Raw genomic sequence first — 20,190 nt, 5'->3', positions numbered from 1 at the left:
TTCTGTCTCCAATGCTGGCATATTATTTCTTAAATACGGGGACCAAAACTGCACACAGTACTCCACGTCTGGCCTTACCAGCGCTCTATATATCTGTACCCCCTAGGGATATAGGACAAAATTCTATCTGCCTTCATAAATACTTGCTGCACCTGCATGCTAACTTTTTGTTGAAACAAAAGTAAAAATGAAAATATTCGGAAAAAACCCAGCAGGTCTGACAGTATATGCGGAGAGGAATACTGTTGAGGTTTCAAGTCCGAATCAGGACTCAAGAAAAATTACAATGAGGTGAAGTATAAGCTGGTTGAAGGGGGTGGGACAGGACGAGCTGGATAGAAGGCCAGTGATAGGTGGAGGCAAAGAAGAGATTGCCAAAGATGACATGGACAAAATGGCAAAGGCATGTTGACGATGGTGATATTAGCTAAGAAATGTGCTAATGGTGGCATTAAGGATTGAAAGCAGAACAGGCAAGTGACAGATATCCCTCGTGGAGGTGGGGTTTGGGGAAGGGATCGAAATAGCCTAAAAGCTGGTGATGAAACAATGAATGGGAATACATTTAAATATAATGGAAATCGGTGGGAAAAGAAAAATGTAATTAAAAAACATAAATAATTAGAGAACGGGGGAACGTAAAAGGTGTGGGGATGGAGGAGAGAGTTCACGACCTCAAGTTCCTGAACTGAATGTGAAGTCCGGCAGGCTGTAAAATTTCTAGTCAGAAGATGAGGTGCCATTCCTCCAGTTTGTGCTGAGCTTCACGGGCACTTTTCAACAGGCTAAGGGCAGACATGTGGGCATCAGAGGAGGGTGGTGTGTTGAAATGGCAAGATACAGGGACATGCTTGCAGACAGACCAAAGGTGATCCGCAATGCAGTCACCCAGTCTGTGTTTGGTGTCTGCAATGTAGAGGAGACAGCATTGCGAGAAGCGAATGCAGTAGATTAAATTGGGAGAACTGCAAGTGAAATACTGCTTCACTTGAAAGGAATTTTGGGCACATGCATAGTGAGGAAGGGGGAAATAAAGGGGCAGGTGTTGCACCTTCTGTGATTGCATGGGAAGGTGCCAAGGGAAGGGGTTGTGGTGTAGGGGGTGATGGAGGTGTGGGCCAGAGTGTCCAGGAGGGATTGGCCCCTACAGAATGCCACCGGGGAAGGGTGAAGGGACGATGTGTTTGGTGGTGGCAACATGCTGGAGTTGGTGGAGGATGCACAGTTGCATATGGAGGCTGCTAAGTTGATAAGTGAGGACATGGGAAGTCAGGGACTGCACAAAAGCTAAAGAGAAAGTCTACAATATGGCGAAGAGCAGTGGAGAACCAGGAGATTGGGAAGCCTACAAAAAACAACAGAGGGCAACTAAAAAAGATATAAGGAGGGAGAAGATTAAATATGAGTGTAAACTAGCCAGTAATATAAAAGAAGATTGCAACCGTTTTTTTTAGATATATGAAGAGTAAGAGAGAGACAAAAATGGACATTGGGCCACTGGAAAATGAGGCTGGAGAAGTAGTATTGGGGAACAAAGAAATGACGGAGGAACTGAATAGGTACTTTCCATCAGTCTTCATGGTGAGTGACACAAATAATATCCCCAAAGTTCAAGAGAGCCGCGGGGCAGAGGTGAGTATGGTGGCCATTAAAAAGGAGAAGCCAGTAGGAAAACTGTAAGGTCTGAAGGTGGATAAATCACGTGGACCAGATGGATTACACCCCAGAGTTCTGAAAGAGAGAGCTGAAGAGATAGTGGAGGCGTTAGTGCCGATCTTTCAGGAATCACGAGAGTCAGGAAGGGTCACAGAGGACGGGAAAATCGCTAATGTAACCCCGTTGTTTAAGAAGGGAGTGAGGCAAAAGACAGGAAAGTACAGGCCAATTAGCCTGACCTCAGTCGTTGGTAAGATTTTAGAGTCCATTATTCAGGATGAGATTTGAGAATACTAGGAAGTGCTTGGTAAAATAGGACAAAGTCAGGATGGTTTCATCAAGGGGAGGTCATGCCTGAGAAATCTGTTAGAATTCTTTGAGGAAATAACGAGTGTGTTAGACTCGTTATCTACTTGGACTTCCAGAAGGCCTTTGACAAAATGCCGCACAGGAGGATGCTCAGTAAGATAAAAGCCCATGGTGTTAGAGGCAAGGTACTAGCATGGACAGAAGATTGTCTGTCTGGCAGGAGGCAGGGAGTGTGGATAAGGGTTTCCATCTCAGGATAGCGGCCAGTGACTAGTGGAGTTCCGGAGGGGTCAGTGTTGGGACCACAACTTTTCACTTTATACATTGATGATTGAGATGATGGAACTGAGTTTATCCTGGCTAGGTTTGCAGATGATACAAAAATAGGTGGGGGGACAGGTAATGTTGAGGAGGCGGGGAGGCTGCAGAAGGATTTGGACAGGTTAGGAGAATGGGCAAAGAAGTGGCAGATGGAATATAACTTGGGGAAGTGTGAGGTCATGCACTTTGGTAGGAAGAATAGAGGCATAGGCTATTTTCTAAATGGGGAGAGAATTCAGAAATCTGGAGTTCAGAGGGACTTGGGAGTCCTAGTCCAGGATTCTCTTAAGGTTAACTTGCAACTTCAGTCGCTAGTTCGGAAGGCAAATATAATGTTGGCATTTATTTCGAGAGGACTAGAATATAGAAGCAGGGACTTGCTGCTGAGGCTTTATAGGGCTCTGGTCAGACGACATTTCGAATATTGTGAGCATTGTTGGGCCCCGTACCTCAGGAAGGATGTTCTGGCCCTGGAGAGGGTTCAGGGTAGGTTCACAAGAACTATCCCAGGAAGGAAAATCTTAGCCTATGGGGAAAGTTTGACGACTCTGGGAATATACTCGATGCGGTTTAGAAGGATGAGAATGGATCTGATTGAAACTTACAGAATAGTGAAAGTCCTGGATAGAGTGGACGTGCGGAAGATGCTTCCATTAGTAGGAAAGACTAGGACCCGAGGGCACAGCCTTGGAGTAAAGGGAAGACCTGTTAGAATAGAGATGGGGAGAAACTTCTTTAGCCAGCGATTGGTGAATCTATGGAATTCATTGCCACAGAAGGCTGTGGAGGCCAGGTTATTGAGCATATTTAAGACAGAGATAGACAGGTTCTTGATTGGTAAGGGGATCAAAGGTTACGGGCAGAACCGGGGAATGGGGTTAGGAAACTTATCAGCCGTGATTGAATGGTGGAGCAGACTCGATGGGCCGAATTGCCTAATTTATGCTGCCACATCTTAAGGTATTATGGTCTAAGGGGACCCTATCATGCTTCTGTGAGGGTGGATCCGCAGGAGATGGGCCGGAAACGGTTGAGGGCCTTGTCATTCTCAGTGGGTGGAAAACCTCTGTTAAGGAAGAAGGAAGACATGTCAGGGGAACGGTTTTGGAAAGTGGCATCATCAGAACCCGCCAGCATCCAGCCTCACTTTCCGTTGCCCAGAGCTCCAGTGACAATACTGTTCCAAGACCCCACCGGAGCACAGGCAGTGCCGACCGCTCCCGGTGGCGCTGGTCATACTGGGGAGTCACCGGATCTGAGTGGTCACCATCCCTCGAAGGCGCAATATACGGCGTCACCAAGCAGTTTAACGTCTGATTGGCATTCAATGGAGCTGAGAAATCGAATGGCTATGGAGTGGCTTTCACCTGCTCTTATCAAATGGCGGGGCAGTCTCAGGGTCTGAATTGCCTAATCTTGCTCTTAACTTGTTTTCTACGTATATTTTCTAACTTGTAGACTGGTCCCTGCCACTCCCATTATATATCGCTCTCAGTCCGTGACGACGTGTGCGGATTGCAGTGATATTACGGGATAACTTAAACACAAGCCAACATAGCGTGTGAAAGAACATATTCAACACCGATTAACAACAGAAATACCTGTGCACTTAATGGTTACAATCGCCCCAGTTTCGCAACTCTGCAGGCCCGACGCACTGAATGAGCACTCCGACAGTGAAGCCTCTGTTCCATTGCACTGAATCTTATTCAGTAACGGAGATCCTGTTTCTTGTGAGATGGGGCTGCTTGTTGAACTGTGATAGATACTGCAACCAAATTGCTTGCAGACGACTTCGCCAGTAGCTGAATCCCACAGACTACTACAGACGGATCTCCACTGACCTCGGTAATAAACTTCTAGTTCTCCAACACAAGACGACCGCTGGCCCACGAGTCTCACGTGCCTCAAATCTGGTAATAATTCAAGTGGAGAAGCAATAATTATGCAAAACATTCCCCAACTGAACTGAAGTAATCATCTTGTAATCATTACAAACCACTTCAAAATCCGACGCTTAAACTGTGTCCATTAATTAGTATATTAAGTATTATTACAGGCATTAATGTGTCAGTTTGTTTTAACGTTTTGCTATTGGCTTAATATTTTGGCTTAACTTCCAACACATCAATGTGTGTTTCTGTCAAAAACTTTTCGTCTGTTTTTCGAAATTATTTTGTTTTAAAATATGATACTGAAACAATGTATGTTATTAATCTTTACAATATGGCGCGGCTAACTGAGATGATACGATGGATGTGCCGCCCACACTCCATTTATTATGAAATCTAATTGAAATTTAATTAGAGATACAGTATCAGTATCAGCATAAGTGAACATTGAAATGTAATTCCGGATATGTTTTGCCTCTTGGTATCGGGCAAAAGATTTTACTTGAGCAGGAACTCAAAACTGGCGATTTCTACCAGCCAATGAGTCCTATTTGCATTGACCCGCAATTCCATGCAGCACTGTCTGTTATACATGAGGTTTTGAGCGGCAGAATAGGGCATTGGTGTGCAAACTACGTGAAAATAACACTATCCGCTGTGGCCACATTTCCTCTGTTCCTCCTGATCACAGACCAATTGCAGGTTGCCCTTATAGAAAGTCGGCACTAAGGGAAGTAAAGGTTCCACCTGGCGGACAGTCAGTTTGAAAGGCAAAGAAAGAAATTGTGAAAAGTTTTGTGTTGAGAATTTGCGGTTATTCTGCTATTTACATTTCTGAAGGATCGTGACAAATCCCCGCTATCATTATGACGCTCTGACACAGGGTTATTGATTGGAGTACATTTCAATAGATTCGAGGACCTTTTGACCATTTCCTTGTGCATGTCGCATTTGCAATAAAATGGAAGAGGATTGGAAAGGGTCCATTCCAAAAGGTCAGAGGAATCAGTAGTGCTTTCGCAGACTATAATTTACAGGATGACTGTGAAATAATTCTTCGCATCTTTTGTGACGGGGCCTTTTGTCACATTGCAGGACAGGGACAGCACATTGACTGATAGTGAACGTCAGAAGCACTTTTTCGCACAAAAAAACCTTATTGATTTCTTGCTTAGAATTCGCAGAAATTACATCACGATGCCCAGAAATCATAGGGCAGAACTTTCTGCCTACCGGGCGGGCGGTCGGGGCCAAACCAATCACCGGCGGCCGTCAAGCCAATCCCCGACGAAGAAGCAGGACCCACCGCCATTTTCAGTGGGCCAGCCAATTAAGCGTGACGCCCGGTGGGAAGCGCGATCCCTTCCTGTGCGGGCGGGTTGGTGGGGGAGGATTTCCCAAATGTGAGAGAGAGGAAAGCTTGTACAAACTTTTAAAACAGAAAAATAAGAAACTCCTTACCAAGTCCCCCTTATGTGACAATCTCACAGGGGATGGGACATGTTAATAAATTTCATTAAACGTTTTAAAAGTTTGTTAAACCCTACATGAAACCTCATCCCGCCGGTGGATGAGGTTTCGTGTATTTTCAGAAGCCCGCTGGGGCTCCTGGCCTACCGATCAACCTTCAGTTTGGACGGGCAGGTCCTTTAATTGCTTTAATTATCCTAGCAATGGCCTCAAATGGCCATTGACAGGTCGGTGGGCCGACTGCTGATTTTGCTGTGCCCTTGCCTTCCTGGGGATTTAAGTGGGGCGGGATGACGTCCGGGCGACATTCTTAATGACCGCCGACGGCAAAATCCAGCCCATGGAGAAAGAGCAATGTGTCCTCTCGAACTTTAACTGGTAGAGTTCCAAATTCAAAGCGGTGTTAGATGTCGTTCAAATTACACAAATCACGAAACAAAATGAATGCCTGCTGCATAAGGCTTTAATGCATTTTTTTTGGCTATCATTAACAAGCTTGCATGTGGGCAGCTGCATGTATCAGATAAGTCACTTGCAACATTCGAGAACATCACGATATCCTTAGCTCATTCTGGATTACCATCCCAGCGCTTTGATCATCCACAGGCAAGGTCAGGATCCAGGTGACAAAAAAAAAAATGATATCCTGCACTGCATGAGTTCACGATATTTCTGCATTACTATATCATAGCAGCTGAGTTTTCTCGTGTGGCCATGCTTATCACTGGGGCCCCAAAATTGATAAGCATCATGACATACTCCTCCTAATTCTTGGACAAATGTAGTGTGCGGTGCATAAAATATCAGAATTATGGTGGAAAAGAGAAGTTGCTCTGGAGAAGTAGCTTCAAAGTGCTGACAAAGAGAGGAATCCAGCTCGAGGAATTGTACAAAGAGACAATGGAAATTTATCTGGGAGAGAGAGTCAGGACGCTGAAGAAAATCTATGACAGTACTATTGCCAAGATTGCGGATGATACAAAAATGGGTTGGAAAAGCAAGTAGTGAGGATGACACGAGGATTCAAGAGAGGAATATAGCCAGGTTCAGTGAGTCTGCAGGAATTGGCAGATGGAATATAATGTGGGAAAATATGAGCGTTTGCACTCTAGCAGGAAGAATAAAGGAAGTACGTATTGTTTATATGAAGAAGGAATGCTGAAAGCTGCAGCACAGAGGGATTTGGGAGTCGTTGTGCATGAGTTCCAAAAAGCTAACATACAAGTTCAGCAGGTGTTGCGAAGGCAAACAGAATGTTGGCCTTTATTTCGCAGGGAATAGAGTATAACAATAGGGAAGTCTTGCTAAAATTTTACAAGGCTCTAGTTAGACCACATCAAGAATACTGTGAACAGTTTTGGTCCACTTACATAAGGCGAGGTATACTGGCCTTGGGTGCGGTACAGAACAGGTTCACGAGGTTGATCCCGGGCATGGAGAGGGTTTTCTGATGAGGAGAGGTTGAGTACCTTGGAGCTGTATTCATGTGAGTTTGGAAGAATGAGAGCGAACTTATTGAAACAGATAAGATTTTTAGGGGGCTAACAGGGTAGATGCTGAGCGTTGATTTTCCATTGTGGGAATGTCTAGGACCAGACGGCATAGCCTCAGAGTAAAACAGAGATGAGGAGGAATTTCTTCTGTCAGATTGTAGTGAACATGTGGGGGATATTTTACCCCGAGGTTTTAAGAGACTGGGTCGTTAAGTATTTTCAAGACTGAGATAGACAGAATTTTAATCATTAAGGAATCAAGGGTTATGGGAAAAGGAAGGAAAGTCGAGTTGTGGTTTATCAGATCAGCCATGATCTCATTGAATGGCGGAGCAGACTCGATGGGCCGAATGACGTCTTATATGGTTTTATGATCATATAACCGCTGTTTCAAATATTATTAAAACAATAATTTGCATTCTTAAATATAAATATTTAAGCTACTTTAGGGGCATGCTTTCAACAGAACCAAATGTCCACAGTGGATGACTGCCTTGCAGTCTCAGGGTATAATCTCAGAAAATCAACGTTGTGCGAGGTGAGTGGAGTATATCTTCTAAGCAACGTTTGCTAAATCAATGCAAACGATTATTGTATTCCTATACTTAACAATTTATAATGCATTTTGTTCCAATTGTAAAAAACATGTACCTTTCTGAGTCGTTGCTTCAACTGTTTCACTTTGACGGGTAGGGTGCAAAGAGGTTCCAACTGTTGCGTCTGAAATTTGAAAAGCGATTATATCAATTCGAACAAATGTAAAGTATTTGGTTACTGGCATTAAATAATTGAACAAGAAAACTTCAACCTCAAAATAAAAACTTTGTTAATTTCTATGCGAGCAACTGAAGCCCTTCATTCATAAGATATCTGTATAGGGAATAGTCACTGAATTATGGAATGTTGCAACAGGGAAGAAGGGCATTTGGATGATTGGGTCTGCGTTAGATTTTTGAAGAGTAAGGCCATTAGTTCCACTCCCCAGCAGATGCCATAACCTCCCACGATGATATCAGTGGGTCTCACGAGGAAGAGTTTAAATGACTGAATATTTTCGGCAACAGCCTACTCTTTGGATCTTCGCCAGTCAATTGAATTGCATACTGAGGACCGGGAGCCCATAGAATTTCAAGGCATTATTAGATAAAGGCGAACACAAGACATTTCCTAGGGAGCATCACTCATCGCATTGAACCAACTCAGAGAAAGAGACACACATTTAGTTTCAACATCCGTCCATGGTAATTTAATCTACCGTCCGAATCAATTTGATCTGACTCCATTTCTTAGCAATGGTGTGCATTGTGGTTAATGCACCCTGATAAATAATATTCCCACAATCATTTTATTTTATACATTCTAATTAAACAAGTAAACTTCCAAGTAATCTTTTGAAATAAAACGTGATAAAATCCGATGCAGTATTTCTATCTGGGCTTCGTGTGATAGTGTAGCGAGTTGACAGCCTGTTATACATCATTCTCAATTTGAAATTCCATCCACATCAAAATCAACCTCATAAATCATCCTCATGAATTAAATTGTGACACTTATCTTATATTCTTGCCCGTTCTGCACCTTCGTAAAGGAAAATAATGTCATCTGCGAGATTGCATCACCGGGACTGTGCGGTATTACAGAGATGGGATTTACCATGAACAGAACACTGTAAGAATATAGATTTGGGGTCCGTGGGATGAAGCTCACCATCTTACAAAGATTTTCGGGTGCAGTTGTGGGGAACATTAACTCTCATGATCGGGTGTAACACGGGTATTCGTGAATCAGGGATATGTTTTTAATGTCTTTTGATTTCTATATTCATCCAAAAAACTGGAAAGAAAAAGAGACAAGATCTAATCTGCTCAGATTATTCCCGTTCACCCTTATTTTGCATAGCCATAAGTTTCATGAACTGCCGAATCATCTTTTTGTTTACAGTCATGTTGTATCGAATTTTTTCTCTCTCTCTCCACCAGCACCCATTATACACATGATGACTGGTCATCTCTTCTTTATTCTCTGTGTTTCCATGATCACTTTGCGTTCCCACAAGTTTTATTCTTTCACACAATTCTTCATTTTCAGAGGGTCTCATCTCTCCCATTACAACAGTTAGTGCAGGTATTAAAAAACACAAGACATTGGAACAGGGGCAGGGGATAAGACACATCGAGCCTGCTCTGCCAATCAACACAATCATGTCTGATCTTGGGCTTCAACTCCATTTTCCTGCCTGCTCTCCATATCCCTTAATTACGTGGAGACCAAAAATCTCCCTATCCCAGCCTTAAATGCATTCAGCTGCGGAACATCCACATCCCTCTGGGATGAAAATTCTAAAGATTCACAACCTTTTGAGTGAAGAAATTTACCCTCCTCTCAGTTGTAAATGATCAGTTCCTTACCCTGAGACTCTACCACTGTGTTTAAGATTCGCGGAGCAGCAGAAACAGCCTATCAGCTTTCAACCTATCAACCACCTTCAGAATTTTATAATTTTCAATGAGATCACGTCTCAATCTTCTAAACTCCAGAAAATATAAGCCGGATTTACTCAGCCTCTCATCATAGGACAACCCCTTCATCCCAGGGACCAATTTAGTGAAACTTCACTGTACCACCTTCAGTGCAAGTATATATTTTCCTAAATGCAAAAACTACACAAAATACTCCGGATGTGGTCTGCTAATGACCATGTACAAGTGTAGCAAGATCTCCATATTCTTGTACTCCAATTCCCTTGCACTAAAGACAAGCTTTCTATGTTTCCTAATTCATTCTTAGGCCTGCTAAGTTTGTACGCCCTTTGTAGAAGCACATCCAAGTATCTTTGAGCATCACACAAGTGTCTCAGCTTTTTAAAAAAGACTCTGTTTTGTTTGTTCTCATGTCCAAAGTGAATAACTTCACATTTATTGCCCTCTCACGTAACTTGTAAATCTCTCATTGCTGCCGCCCTACAGATTACTTTTCCACATAAGTTGATATTATCATCACTTTCTGTCTCTTCATATAAGTGATTAATATAGACCTTAAATAGCTGTGACCCCAGCACTGATCCTCACAGCACTTCACTATTCACTATCTGCCAACTTAAAAAAGACCCTCTTATGAGTATTCTCCATTTTCCATCCGTTAACCAATCCTCTGTCCATGCTAGTTTATTACCTCCATGAGACCTTATTTTGACTATTAACATTCTGTACTGCACCAGAAATGCCTTTGTGAATACACGATTACTACATCTACTGGTTCCACTTTAACTACCCTCCTTGTTGCATTCTCACAAAGACTCGAAGGGGTGTGCCAGACAGGATTTCCCTTTAGTTAAATCATGCTGGTCCTCTCTAATTAGATTATGTTTTTCTAAGTGAATTTTTAAAACTCCCTTAATAGAAGATTCCAGCATTTTCCCAAGAACTGATGTTCGACAAACTATCCTGTTGCTCAATATTTTTTTCTCTCCCTCCTTTCTTGAAATCAGTGCAACTTCCAAACTATTGGGGCCAATCTTAAACCTATGGAATTTTGGAACATCATAGCTAGCACAATCTATACCTCTGCAAGTATTTCCTTTAGAACACTATGGAGCAGGCCATCGAGTCCCGGGGATTTGTTGGATTTTGGCCCCTTCACTTTCTCTAAGATTTTACCTCTGTTTTTATTAATTTCCCTAAATTCCTCATTTGTAGTAGCCCCGGTATATTGTCTATTTCAATGATGGAACTTCTGCCCGCGGTTGCGAAGACAGACATAAAATATTTGTTCAATGCCTCCGCCATTACTTCATTCCCTGTGATCACCTCCCCTGCCTTGGTTTCTAAGGGACCAACGTTAATTTAGCTATTCGCTTCCTTTTTAAATATTTATTTAAAAGCTATCATAGTCTGTTTTTACATTTTGTGCTATTACAATCTCATATTCTATTTTTTGCATTTTTATTATAATTTTGGTGGCCCTTTCCTCGTTTTCAAAACTCTCCCAAGCCTCAGACTCGCAACTTTCCTTAGCATTGTGAGTATCCTCTTTAAATCTACTATTATTCTTCACTTCCTGTGTTAGCCACGGATGAATCCTCCTTGCTGACTGTTTGTTCTTCAATGGAATGTACCTTGTTGAGCATTTTATTTTTTTTTAAATATTTGCCCCCTTTCTGTTACCTCCATACCTTTCAGTCTAATTGCCGAATTAACCTGAGCCAGTTCTCGCAAGTAACTAAGTAGTTTATTCAGGTTATATTCAAGATTCTTCTTTGCGATTCAAGTTTGTCACTTTTAATTTACGATGGAATTGAATGGTATAATAGGCATTGTTTCCCATCTGATCTTTTATAATGACACTTCTAATTAACACTGTTTCATTACACAATATTTGATCTAATAGCAATTACAGAAGCATGATGCAAGGTGATCAAAAGAGAACGAATCTTATCCCTAGTCAGTTCCAGCACGTGCCACTCCAAGTCACGGAAACAATCTGCAAACTTGCCTTTTGAGCCATCATAGTCAATTTGATGGTCCGAATCTATATCAAGTTCCCTTTGGGCTAAGATGGGCTAAGATAAATAACAGCTTTTAATGCATGACGACCCATGCCTTATTGTTGCACAAATTGCGGCCTGCCAGTATGCCGCTGCATGAGTTGGTGGACATCTATAGTGGTTTGATGTGAACTCAGGTTCCTTTACAGTGAATTTACAATCGAAACAATAATCTAAAGTAATATAATTCACTATTTTGTTTCTTGTTCGAATCAAATCACAAAACCTGTTTATTTGATTTAGATTTGGATTTTTGATTTAATATTGGGTAACAGAAATAAATGTCAGAAGAAGGGAGGAAAGCGGGAGTACTTTCAACATTTGGAGCAGCGTGAAATAGGCGACATCAGGTCTATGATCCATAATAGATCTCTTTCTGTAGAAAATAATATTCCACAGGGTGCAATATGGGCTGCAAATTCCATACGTTATTTAATTCAATTTGCTACAGAGCTCATGATCAAGTTTGCTTTTACTCAAAGGCAACAGCTTATCTTTTTGAAGAATTATAATCATACAATCTTTATAACACAGAAGCAGGCCATTTAGCCTATCCTGTTTGTGCTGGCTCTCCTAAGGAGAAGTTCACGTATCGTCACTCCCCAGCTGTCTTCTGACACCCCTACACTTTCCTTCTTTTCAGGTATTTATGACATTTAGAAAATGTAGGTAACTATATCACAGAAGGAGGCCGCTCTGCCTAACGTGTCTGCGGCGGCTGAAGAACGAGTCACCCAAGCTACTCCCATTTCCCAGGAATTGGTAGTTCTGGATATTACTGGGCATCAATTGCTTATCCAGGCAAGTGAAAAATTAGTTGAAGTTCTCCGTCTCCACTACACTTTCAGGCAAAGTGTTCCAGACCCCTAGCGAGCTCTGCGTGAGAAGGAATCCCCGTCTCCACTCTCAGAATTCTACCAATCAAATTACGCTTAATAGCACTGTTGATGACCCCTGGAATCACTTTTCGGATGGTCGAGATTAGTTTGAGAATAATTAGTCGGGTTAGATTTTCGCTGCCTTTTGTGTACAGGGCATTCTTGAACAATTGTCCACATTGCTGAGTTGATGACAGTGTTGTAGCTGTACTGGAACAGCTTGGCTGGGGAAGCGGCAAGTTGCTTTTTATCACGGGGAGTGAATTGAAGTGGCTGAAGTCTCACATATGTGATTCTGGGGGTCTCTGGAGGATGCCGATATATATCATTCACTCTGCACTTCTGGCGTGAGATTAATGCAAATGCCTCAGCATTATCTACTACTTAAGTAAATACAGAGCCCAGTACAAACGCAAAACTTTCAGAGGAGTGGAGGTATCTATAATCCGGCGGATTTCACTTAATAATTATTTACTAATTTCCTTTAGTAAACTAACCGCAGTTAGGTGATTCACATCCTTACAGTCACTTGGTGGGTACAGTGACCTATCAAGTGAAAAAGAAACTTTAATTGAATTTAAGATTGAAATTTCATGCCAATCGGGACGGGGTTGCGGGGGATGGTGTAGTTGTTGGTGTTCGGGTGAAGGGAGACTTAGATTTCCAAACAGAAAGGTCGAAGTATCGGAACAGTAAAGAGATGTGGGCAAAGGCAAGCAGAGTTGAATAGGAAGGGATAGAGTGTTAGCATCAACAAAGTACATTAAAGATTATGGTCATTGCAGGAAACAGAAGTAAAAAAATGAAATTATCTGCTCTTTATCTGTATGTGCGAAACATCTGAGATAAGTTAGGACAAATAAAGTTAAATTATTTAGATCTAATAGCAATTACAGAAGTATGATGCAACGCGATCAATGTTGGGAAATATATATTTCAGGCTATACAACAGTTTTGAAAGGAGGCAGAATGGAAAGGAAGCGGGATGATCCTGATAGTAAATGTTGACATAATGACATAAAAGAGAACGAATCTTGTCTCCGAAGATAATGAAGTAGAATCAGATGGAAATTAGTTACAGCAGGAGTCAGAAAACACGGCTGTAAGCAGTTTATAGGCAAGCGGCCAGTTTTTATACCGTTGGGCAAGTCATTAAAGAAGAACATATTGGAGCCTGAAACAAAAGAAATGTGATTATTCGGAGGGAACTTTAATCTTGATATAGATTGGGACCATCAAATTACTATGATGGCTCAAAAGGCGAGTTTGCAGATTGTTCCTGTGACAGTATAACAAATAGCGAAGGATTCTATGCGACTGAGTGAAATGTACCAAATCATTCCAATACAATGCACCCTTTCCAGATTTCGGAAAAGCAGAATAACGATATACTTACCCAGTAAAACTTGCAGAATCATCACGAACGTCCCCAAGCGATGCATTTCACGGCGATTGTATCAGAGAAACCTGTTGAGCATCTGATCAATGGATCTGCGAAGGAGCAGTACCCCAGCGCGGTGAGAAAGACATGTGGCGCTCTTCAGGCAGCGGTTCAATTTAATCAGCGGAAAGGGATTATTAAATCCGGGCATGCGACAGATTTCTGCTTTCCTTTTTCAGGACCAGAGATCTGGAATCGATATCATTACCAATTTAGGCAAAGCGACATCCAAGCCGTGAAGGTGGGAGGGGTTTTATGACCTCGAAATCGCCCGACAGGTAATCAGCATTCAGATTTAGAAAGTTGGATTTAATAATGCTCAATTTCATTAATTCGTGCAATTTCCTTCGGTTTATATACAGTTACGTAAAGAATAAAAAGGCCCAGCAGCCACAGAATATGACGAAAGATCAATACAGTTGTTTGTACGCAGTGTTATCCCCCTTTACCCAGCGAGTGCAATGGCGGAACGTCACGCTGAGGGTCTACATTGTGTCCAAGGCCACAGCCCTGCAAGGTCCAAAACTTAACGTGATCGTCTAGACAGAGAGATAGCGAGATAGACAGACAGACAGGAAACAAACAGACAGACAGAGAGAGAGAGACAGGCAAACTCTTCTCACTGACACGATTAATTTGTCTCTCCGTATCTGAACAAGAATAGCGAAAGTGATTTCAAATCACAGAAATATTTCAGAATTTTAATTCATTTCCGTAAACAGGCATCCGTAAACGGGGATGTTAAACCCCTCTCCACCCAGCCCCCGCCGCCACCACCAGCACTGACGATGGTCAACTTACCACAGGGAAGGATTCCCACCGCGAAACTCCTAGGCCCGATTTGCATGAGGCCAGCAAGTTACAAATACGTCCGCGTTGTCACCAGGACGTTTCACAGGTGAAAACTGTTTGAATTTCCGTATCCATCATTGATGGCAATGGCCCTCAGATAGAACTTTGAAGTACGAGGCAAACAACCTAGAGGGGCCAATTTGAGAGTCATCCGGTGAGTATGGAGACAGTGATCAGATGAATGATGAACATTGGCTAACAGGAGGGATTTTTTTTCCCCACTCGTTCATGGGATGAGGCCGGCGCTGGCCTGTCAGTATTCATTACCCATCTCTTGGTGTTTTATCTCAGAGGGCATTTAAGAGCCAGACACATTGCTGTGGGTCTGGAGTGAAATGTTGGCTCGTAGAGTTGTTTCCCAGGGTTTTTTTTTACAACATTCAGCAATGGTTTCATGGTCATCATTTACAGTTTTAATTCCAGATTTTAATTGAATTCAAATTCCACCATCTGCCGTGGTGGGCTTCGAACCAGGGATTCGAGTGCCCAGAGCATTATCCTGGGTCTCCGAATTACTAGCCCAGCGACGGTCGCATTACACTATCGTCTACCTGGGGACCGGTCGCCTTCACTTTGAGTCTCCGCATTCAGCTGAATATATATTTTACAATCTGCTTATTAATTTCCCACGGTAGTGTCTTTTTTAAGAACTCTAAACGCAGCGGCTACCTTTGGTTTGAATGAACGTAGCTATCCTGATTTACTCAATATTGCAAAGGGGGCAACAATCTCTCATAAGTCCCCTTAGTTTCACGTGCGAGCGTCTAAAATTTGTTTCAGGTACCAGTCCTGGACACACCTTTTGATTCCTGTAGCAATTTGCCAGTTGCTGCCTCAGAATATGCCCCCGCAAGAGGCACTTCATTTCGGATAATTTTGTACTTCTTCCCGGCTGGTCGAATACGCGCCATCTAAATTCCGGGCCATGTCTGTCTCTGTCACCATTCTCGCCCTTTCAATAACCCACGTCATTGCCTTTTTTTTCCAGCTTTCTCTGCATTTTCCCATCTCTATCCTAGTTTATTTCCAGAGACTAGATGCATCCCTCTGGCTGTCGTTCACTGACGCGATTTAATTCTCATTCTCTACCTGCCTCTCTATGTAACTCGCTAGATTTCCCGTTGAATATGTATCTTTCCCTGCTGTCCCGCTGTTTCGTTACGTACTTGTTTCATTTACTGCTTGCTTGTGAAAGTTTACATATTGTGTAAATTAAGTTTCACAGAGACATGCCCAGTAATTTGAATTATAAAAGCACAGACTAATACAGTACAGAAGGAAGGAATTCGGCCCATTGTGGCCGTGATGATTTTTTTTTTTTGCAGCCAATTACAGTTTAATCCCACTTTCCCGTAAGCATGCATTTATATACTTTTGAGAATTTAACCGATTTCCGTTTAAGAGAAAAGGCAGAATGACCTTTCAGGCAATACATTCCGCATCACAAAAATTCGATATTTAAAAACATGTTTTCACAATTTGTTTAGCTGATCCTTTGCCAATCACCGTCAATCTGTGTTAACAGCCCTTCCGACACTGATACATTTCCTCCTTTTTCAATTGACCCAAGCCACTCATGATTTCGTGCACTTTAATACAACGTTCTCTGTTCGGTGGAGAGCAATACAGATTAACTAGTGTCTCCGCATAGCTGAAGCCGTCGGTACCATTTGAGTAAGTCTCATCTGTAAACACTCGAAGGTTTTGACACCCTTTTATAAACTTTGAACACAATAATCCAGTTGCGCCTTAACCAGTGTCCAAAACTGCTGTAATATAAATTCCTCGCATATGTACTCTGTCACTCTATTAATAAAGCCATTGCTCGTTATTTCTCTCCTCAACTTGTCCTGTGATGAAGTTTATACACGTATGTTTGCAAGTGTCACTAATCTTGCGGCCCCTTTAGAATCATGCAATTTGGTTCAAATCGCTCCTCCCTATTCTTCCTATACCCGTGTTAAAGTTAATCTCTATGTGCCTGTAGTTTTTACCAATCTATCGATGCCCTCATGAAATCCGTTCCTGTCCTCCCCAGTTCTTCCTAGAGCTTAGGGTTTTGTACCACACGTTCGTCCTGTGATTTTATCGAAAAACTCGATCAAATTAATCAAGCATGAGTTGCGTTAAAAAAAAGTCCACGCTAAAGGCCATTTATTATTGTGTTTAAGGTTTGTAAGTTCAATATTCCAGTTAAAAGTTTGCTAAGGTATCTGACTCAGCTGGCTGTGTGACAGTTCACTGTCAATCACGTGAAACCTGATTAGGGCCTGAATAGGTGTTAATTACTATTTGAAGCTTAACTAATGTGAGTTAGCTCAACTCTATTTAGGAAAGGGACTATTTGGAATCACACTACAGTGTGCCTGCATACAGACAGAGGAGAGAGCTCATCCTGAGTGAGGTAGAGCCAGAGTGAGTGTGGGTATAGGCAATTGGTGAACTGTGGGAATTCTGTGCCTAGGGAAAAAGGTGCTCTTTGAATGTTTCTTGGCTATCCAACTTCTTAAACCTTCAGAGAGCGTTCTTGCTCTGCTGCAGCAGTAGAAGCTACAAGAGAAAGGAATGACTGGCAAGTACTGGATCAGGCTGGGTAAGTGTTTACTACTTTAATCACTAAAGCTTTAAGGTCTTTTTGTGGTTTATACTTGGCATATTCTATAGTAACGAAGATCAGGAAAGAAGGGACCTCGACAAATTGATTTCAAAGGTTTAATTTAAGGGGATAAGTCATGGCAGGAGAGCTCAAAGCCGTGGTGTGTTCCTGTGGGAAGCCACGGGCATGTCCAATGCCAGGGACCAGCATATGTGCAGGAATTGTGCCCAGCTGCAGCTCCTGGAACAGTGAGTTTCACAGCTGGAAATGCAGCTGGGGACATGGTGTGGAGCTGGGACAGATTCTTTTTCAGATCACTGCAGCAAGTTCTCGTACAGTTAAGTGCATAAATGCTTGATTATACCTTGTCCTTCTCCGTAAGTGTTCTAATTCTGACGATGCTAAGTTCACTGTTCCCAAAATGCACTGCCAGGGTATCATACTCAGGTGCATAATCCATTCCTCAGATCCTTGATCCATTACTATTTCCTTCCTCGTTGGACTGCTAACACACTGAATGGGATGGTTCTCACGGACACATTTCTGAAATTCAATCTATCCTTTACCCTTTACACTCTAACTATTCCAGTCTGAATTAAGATAATAGAGATCCCAGCCGTACCCACACCCCCCAACCCCCATTACCACTACTCTCTAGCTCCTGCACTTTTATTCAAGCTAGTTGTAATCTTACTCCTCTATCTCCTTTCCACTATTTGGTGGCCTACATAGTTTTGTTCCAGGAGGGCAATGAGCCCCCATTTAATTATTTCTAAATAATTAGACCTTATCGTTGTTTTCCCAACCAAATTACCCTTCCCCTGTGATGCAATCACTTATTTGATCGACTTAACCACCTGAACCTCCTTTTTACTTCTATATTTTATTTTCCTGAATAGGTTGTAGATATAATATTAAGTTCCAGGCCCTGCTTCTTTCACACAGGCCTCTGATATAACAGCTCTATAATCGCTCAATATGGATAGTTAACTCATAGGTTACTCACATTATTGAGCAAGTTCAGTGAATGTATCTATATTCACTCTAAACATTATTATTTAGCTTTATGCTTGAATTCTTTCGAATTCCTCCTACTTCTGAAGCATTCTAAAACAGTGTCATTATCCTCACCCGAACAATTGTGCATCTCCTTTCCCCTCTCTAAAATTTAATCTTATCGCCCAATCATCTGCTAAATTAGTTTACCACCTTCCCGTCCAGCCAGACATGAATCACACCTCTGCTCAGGCCTTACCAGCCAAATTAAATAGGCCCCTCCTGCTCCAGATATGTACCCAGCACCCCGACGCCATTATACAACATTTGTGCAGCCGCTTGTTAACCTGTATTATCTCATTCATTTTATGCTCCTAAGTACGTGGAACTAGGAATCATTTAGAGAATGCTACCTTTGAGCCACTGTATTTTTAATTTCCTTCACAGCTCCTGAAAATTTAATTGTAAGACATCTACCATTTCCTTTCTTGCGTCATTTTGTGTCAGATGGTTCACTTCTTCTGATTATTCTGCACCCAGCACACTAAACCACAGCTTCAGAGGAAGCCTGCACTGCTTGCCTTCTCCTACAATCCCAAAGGACTACGCACGCAGATCCTTCTAACTCTCCAGAGCTGCTGGGTGAACACGTCTTGAAACATGACGGCCCCAATTTTCAAAGACTCCCCATGCGCAGCAGTGATTTAATACAATCTTCAAACTCGAAACCCTGAGTTTTAGGTCGAGCAATTGGAGGCACACCCCGAATCTATAGTAATCCAGACCAGCTAAGTGTCCTGAAGATTCCACAATATACAATAAGCGCAGTCAAAGTATGTCAGCTGTCAAATTATCTTGCTTAATGTTACCTTTAAGTCTAATCGTCTACTCTGACAATTAGATATATTAAAATTGTGTTTTACTCTTGATTTTTTTTTTGCAAAGCTGCAGCTGTGAGCCTGGAAATTCCCGTTTGTTTATCAGTCGTGTTGCCGACCTTTACCCAATTAGCTGAACTGTTTGTGTAACTGTTGCCACGAGCAAGTGCTTATCTGAATATCTTTGTTTCAAGGCTGATGCACAATCGAACACTGAGATCTTTCTGAAGCGATGCCTGCAGTAGCAATACAAGGTCGAGTGAGCAGACGCTGGCTGCAGAGCAATGGGCTGAGGTACCGTGCAAAGTGTTATTTCATTTATGTCTAGGCTTTCAAGAACAGCGCAGCTAAAAAATAAGAATTTACTTTCTACTGATAAAACCGCAGAGGCTAAATTCACAAGAAAAATGTTTAAAGCCACAGAAAGAACTTATTTCTGTCTAATACCAGTATCAAATGATGATCCTGCATATACAAAACAGTCCATGTGTATATTGAGCCTTTAAGGTAGAAAGAAGAGCCAAAGGCTCCTCAGACCACTATCTGAAAAAATGAAATCGTGGATGGATTATTTTACATAGCTGCTAGAATGGGTCTGCTGAAGGTGGTGAGGGAACCAAAAATAGGGAAAACCTATTTGGCCTCTTTTGCACCAATCTATCTGACGCAGAACGCTCTGCACATGACAGTGCTGGAAGAAGTGACCACCGCACAGTCCTTGTTGATACTGCAAATTGATGATAATTTGCATCGTGCTGTTTGGCACTACCACTTTGTTCAATGGCATAGCTTTGGAGCAGATCTCGAACTCAAAACTGAGCACCCTTGAGGCGCTGTGTGTCATACGCAGCAACGGAATTGTAAA

The 20,190-nt window shown here is 42.2% G+C and overlaps 1 protein-coding gene across 1 annotated transcript in view; it reads right to left on the bottom strand.

The window, feature by feature from the left end:
- Positions 1–14,065, bottom strand: part of LOC121271757 (deleted in malignant brain tumors 1 protein-like) — a 45,598-nt gene extending 31,533 nt beyond the window's left edge. Inside the window, exons 1-3 of the mRNA XM_041177996.1 lie at positions 13,959–14,065; positions 7,793–7,861; positions 3,888–4,199 (exon numbers count right to left, since the gene is read on the bottom strand). Of these exons, the coding sequence (XP_041033930.1) occupies positions 3,888–4,199; positions 7,793–7,861; positions 13,959–14,004 (427 nt within the window). The 5' untranslated portion in view covers positions 14,005–14,065. The remainder of the gene's footprint in view (positions 1–3,887; positions 4,200–7,792; positions 7,862–13,958) is intronic.
- Between the last annotated feature and the right edge of the window lie 6,125 nt (positions 14,066–20,190).

The sequence above is a fragment of the Carcharodon carcharias genome, chromosome 2 (assembly GCF_017639515.1).
Source record: "Carcharodon carcharias isolate sCarCar2 chromosome 2, sCarCar2.pri, whole genome shotgun sequence".
NCBI classification, from domain to species: domain Eukaryota; kingdom Metazoa; phylum Chordata; class Chondrichthyes; order Lamniformes; family Lamnidae; genus Carcharodon; species Carcharodon carcharias.
This window is presented reverse-complemented; position numbering and strand designations above follow the sequence as displayed.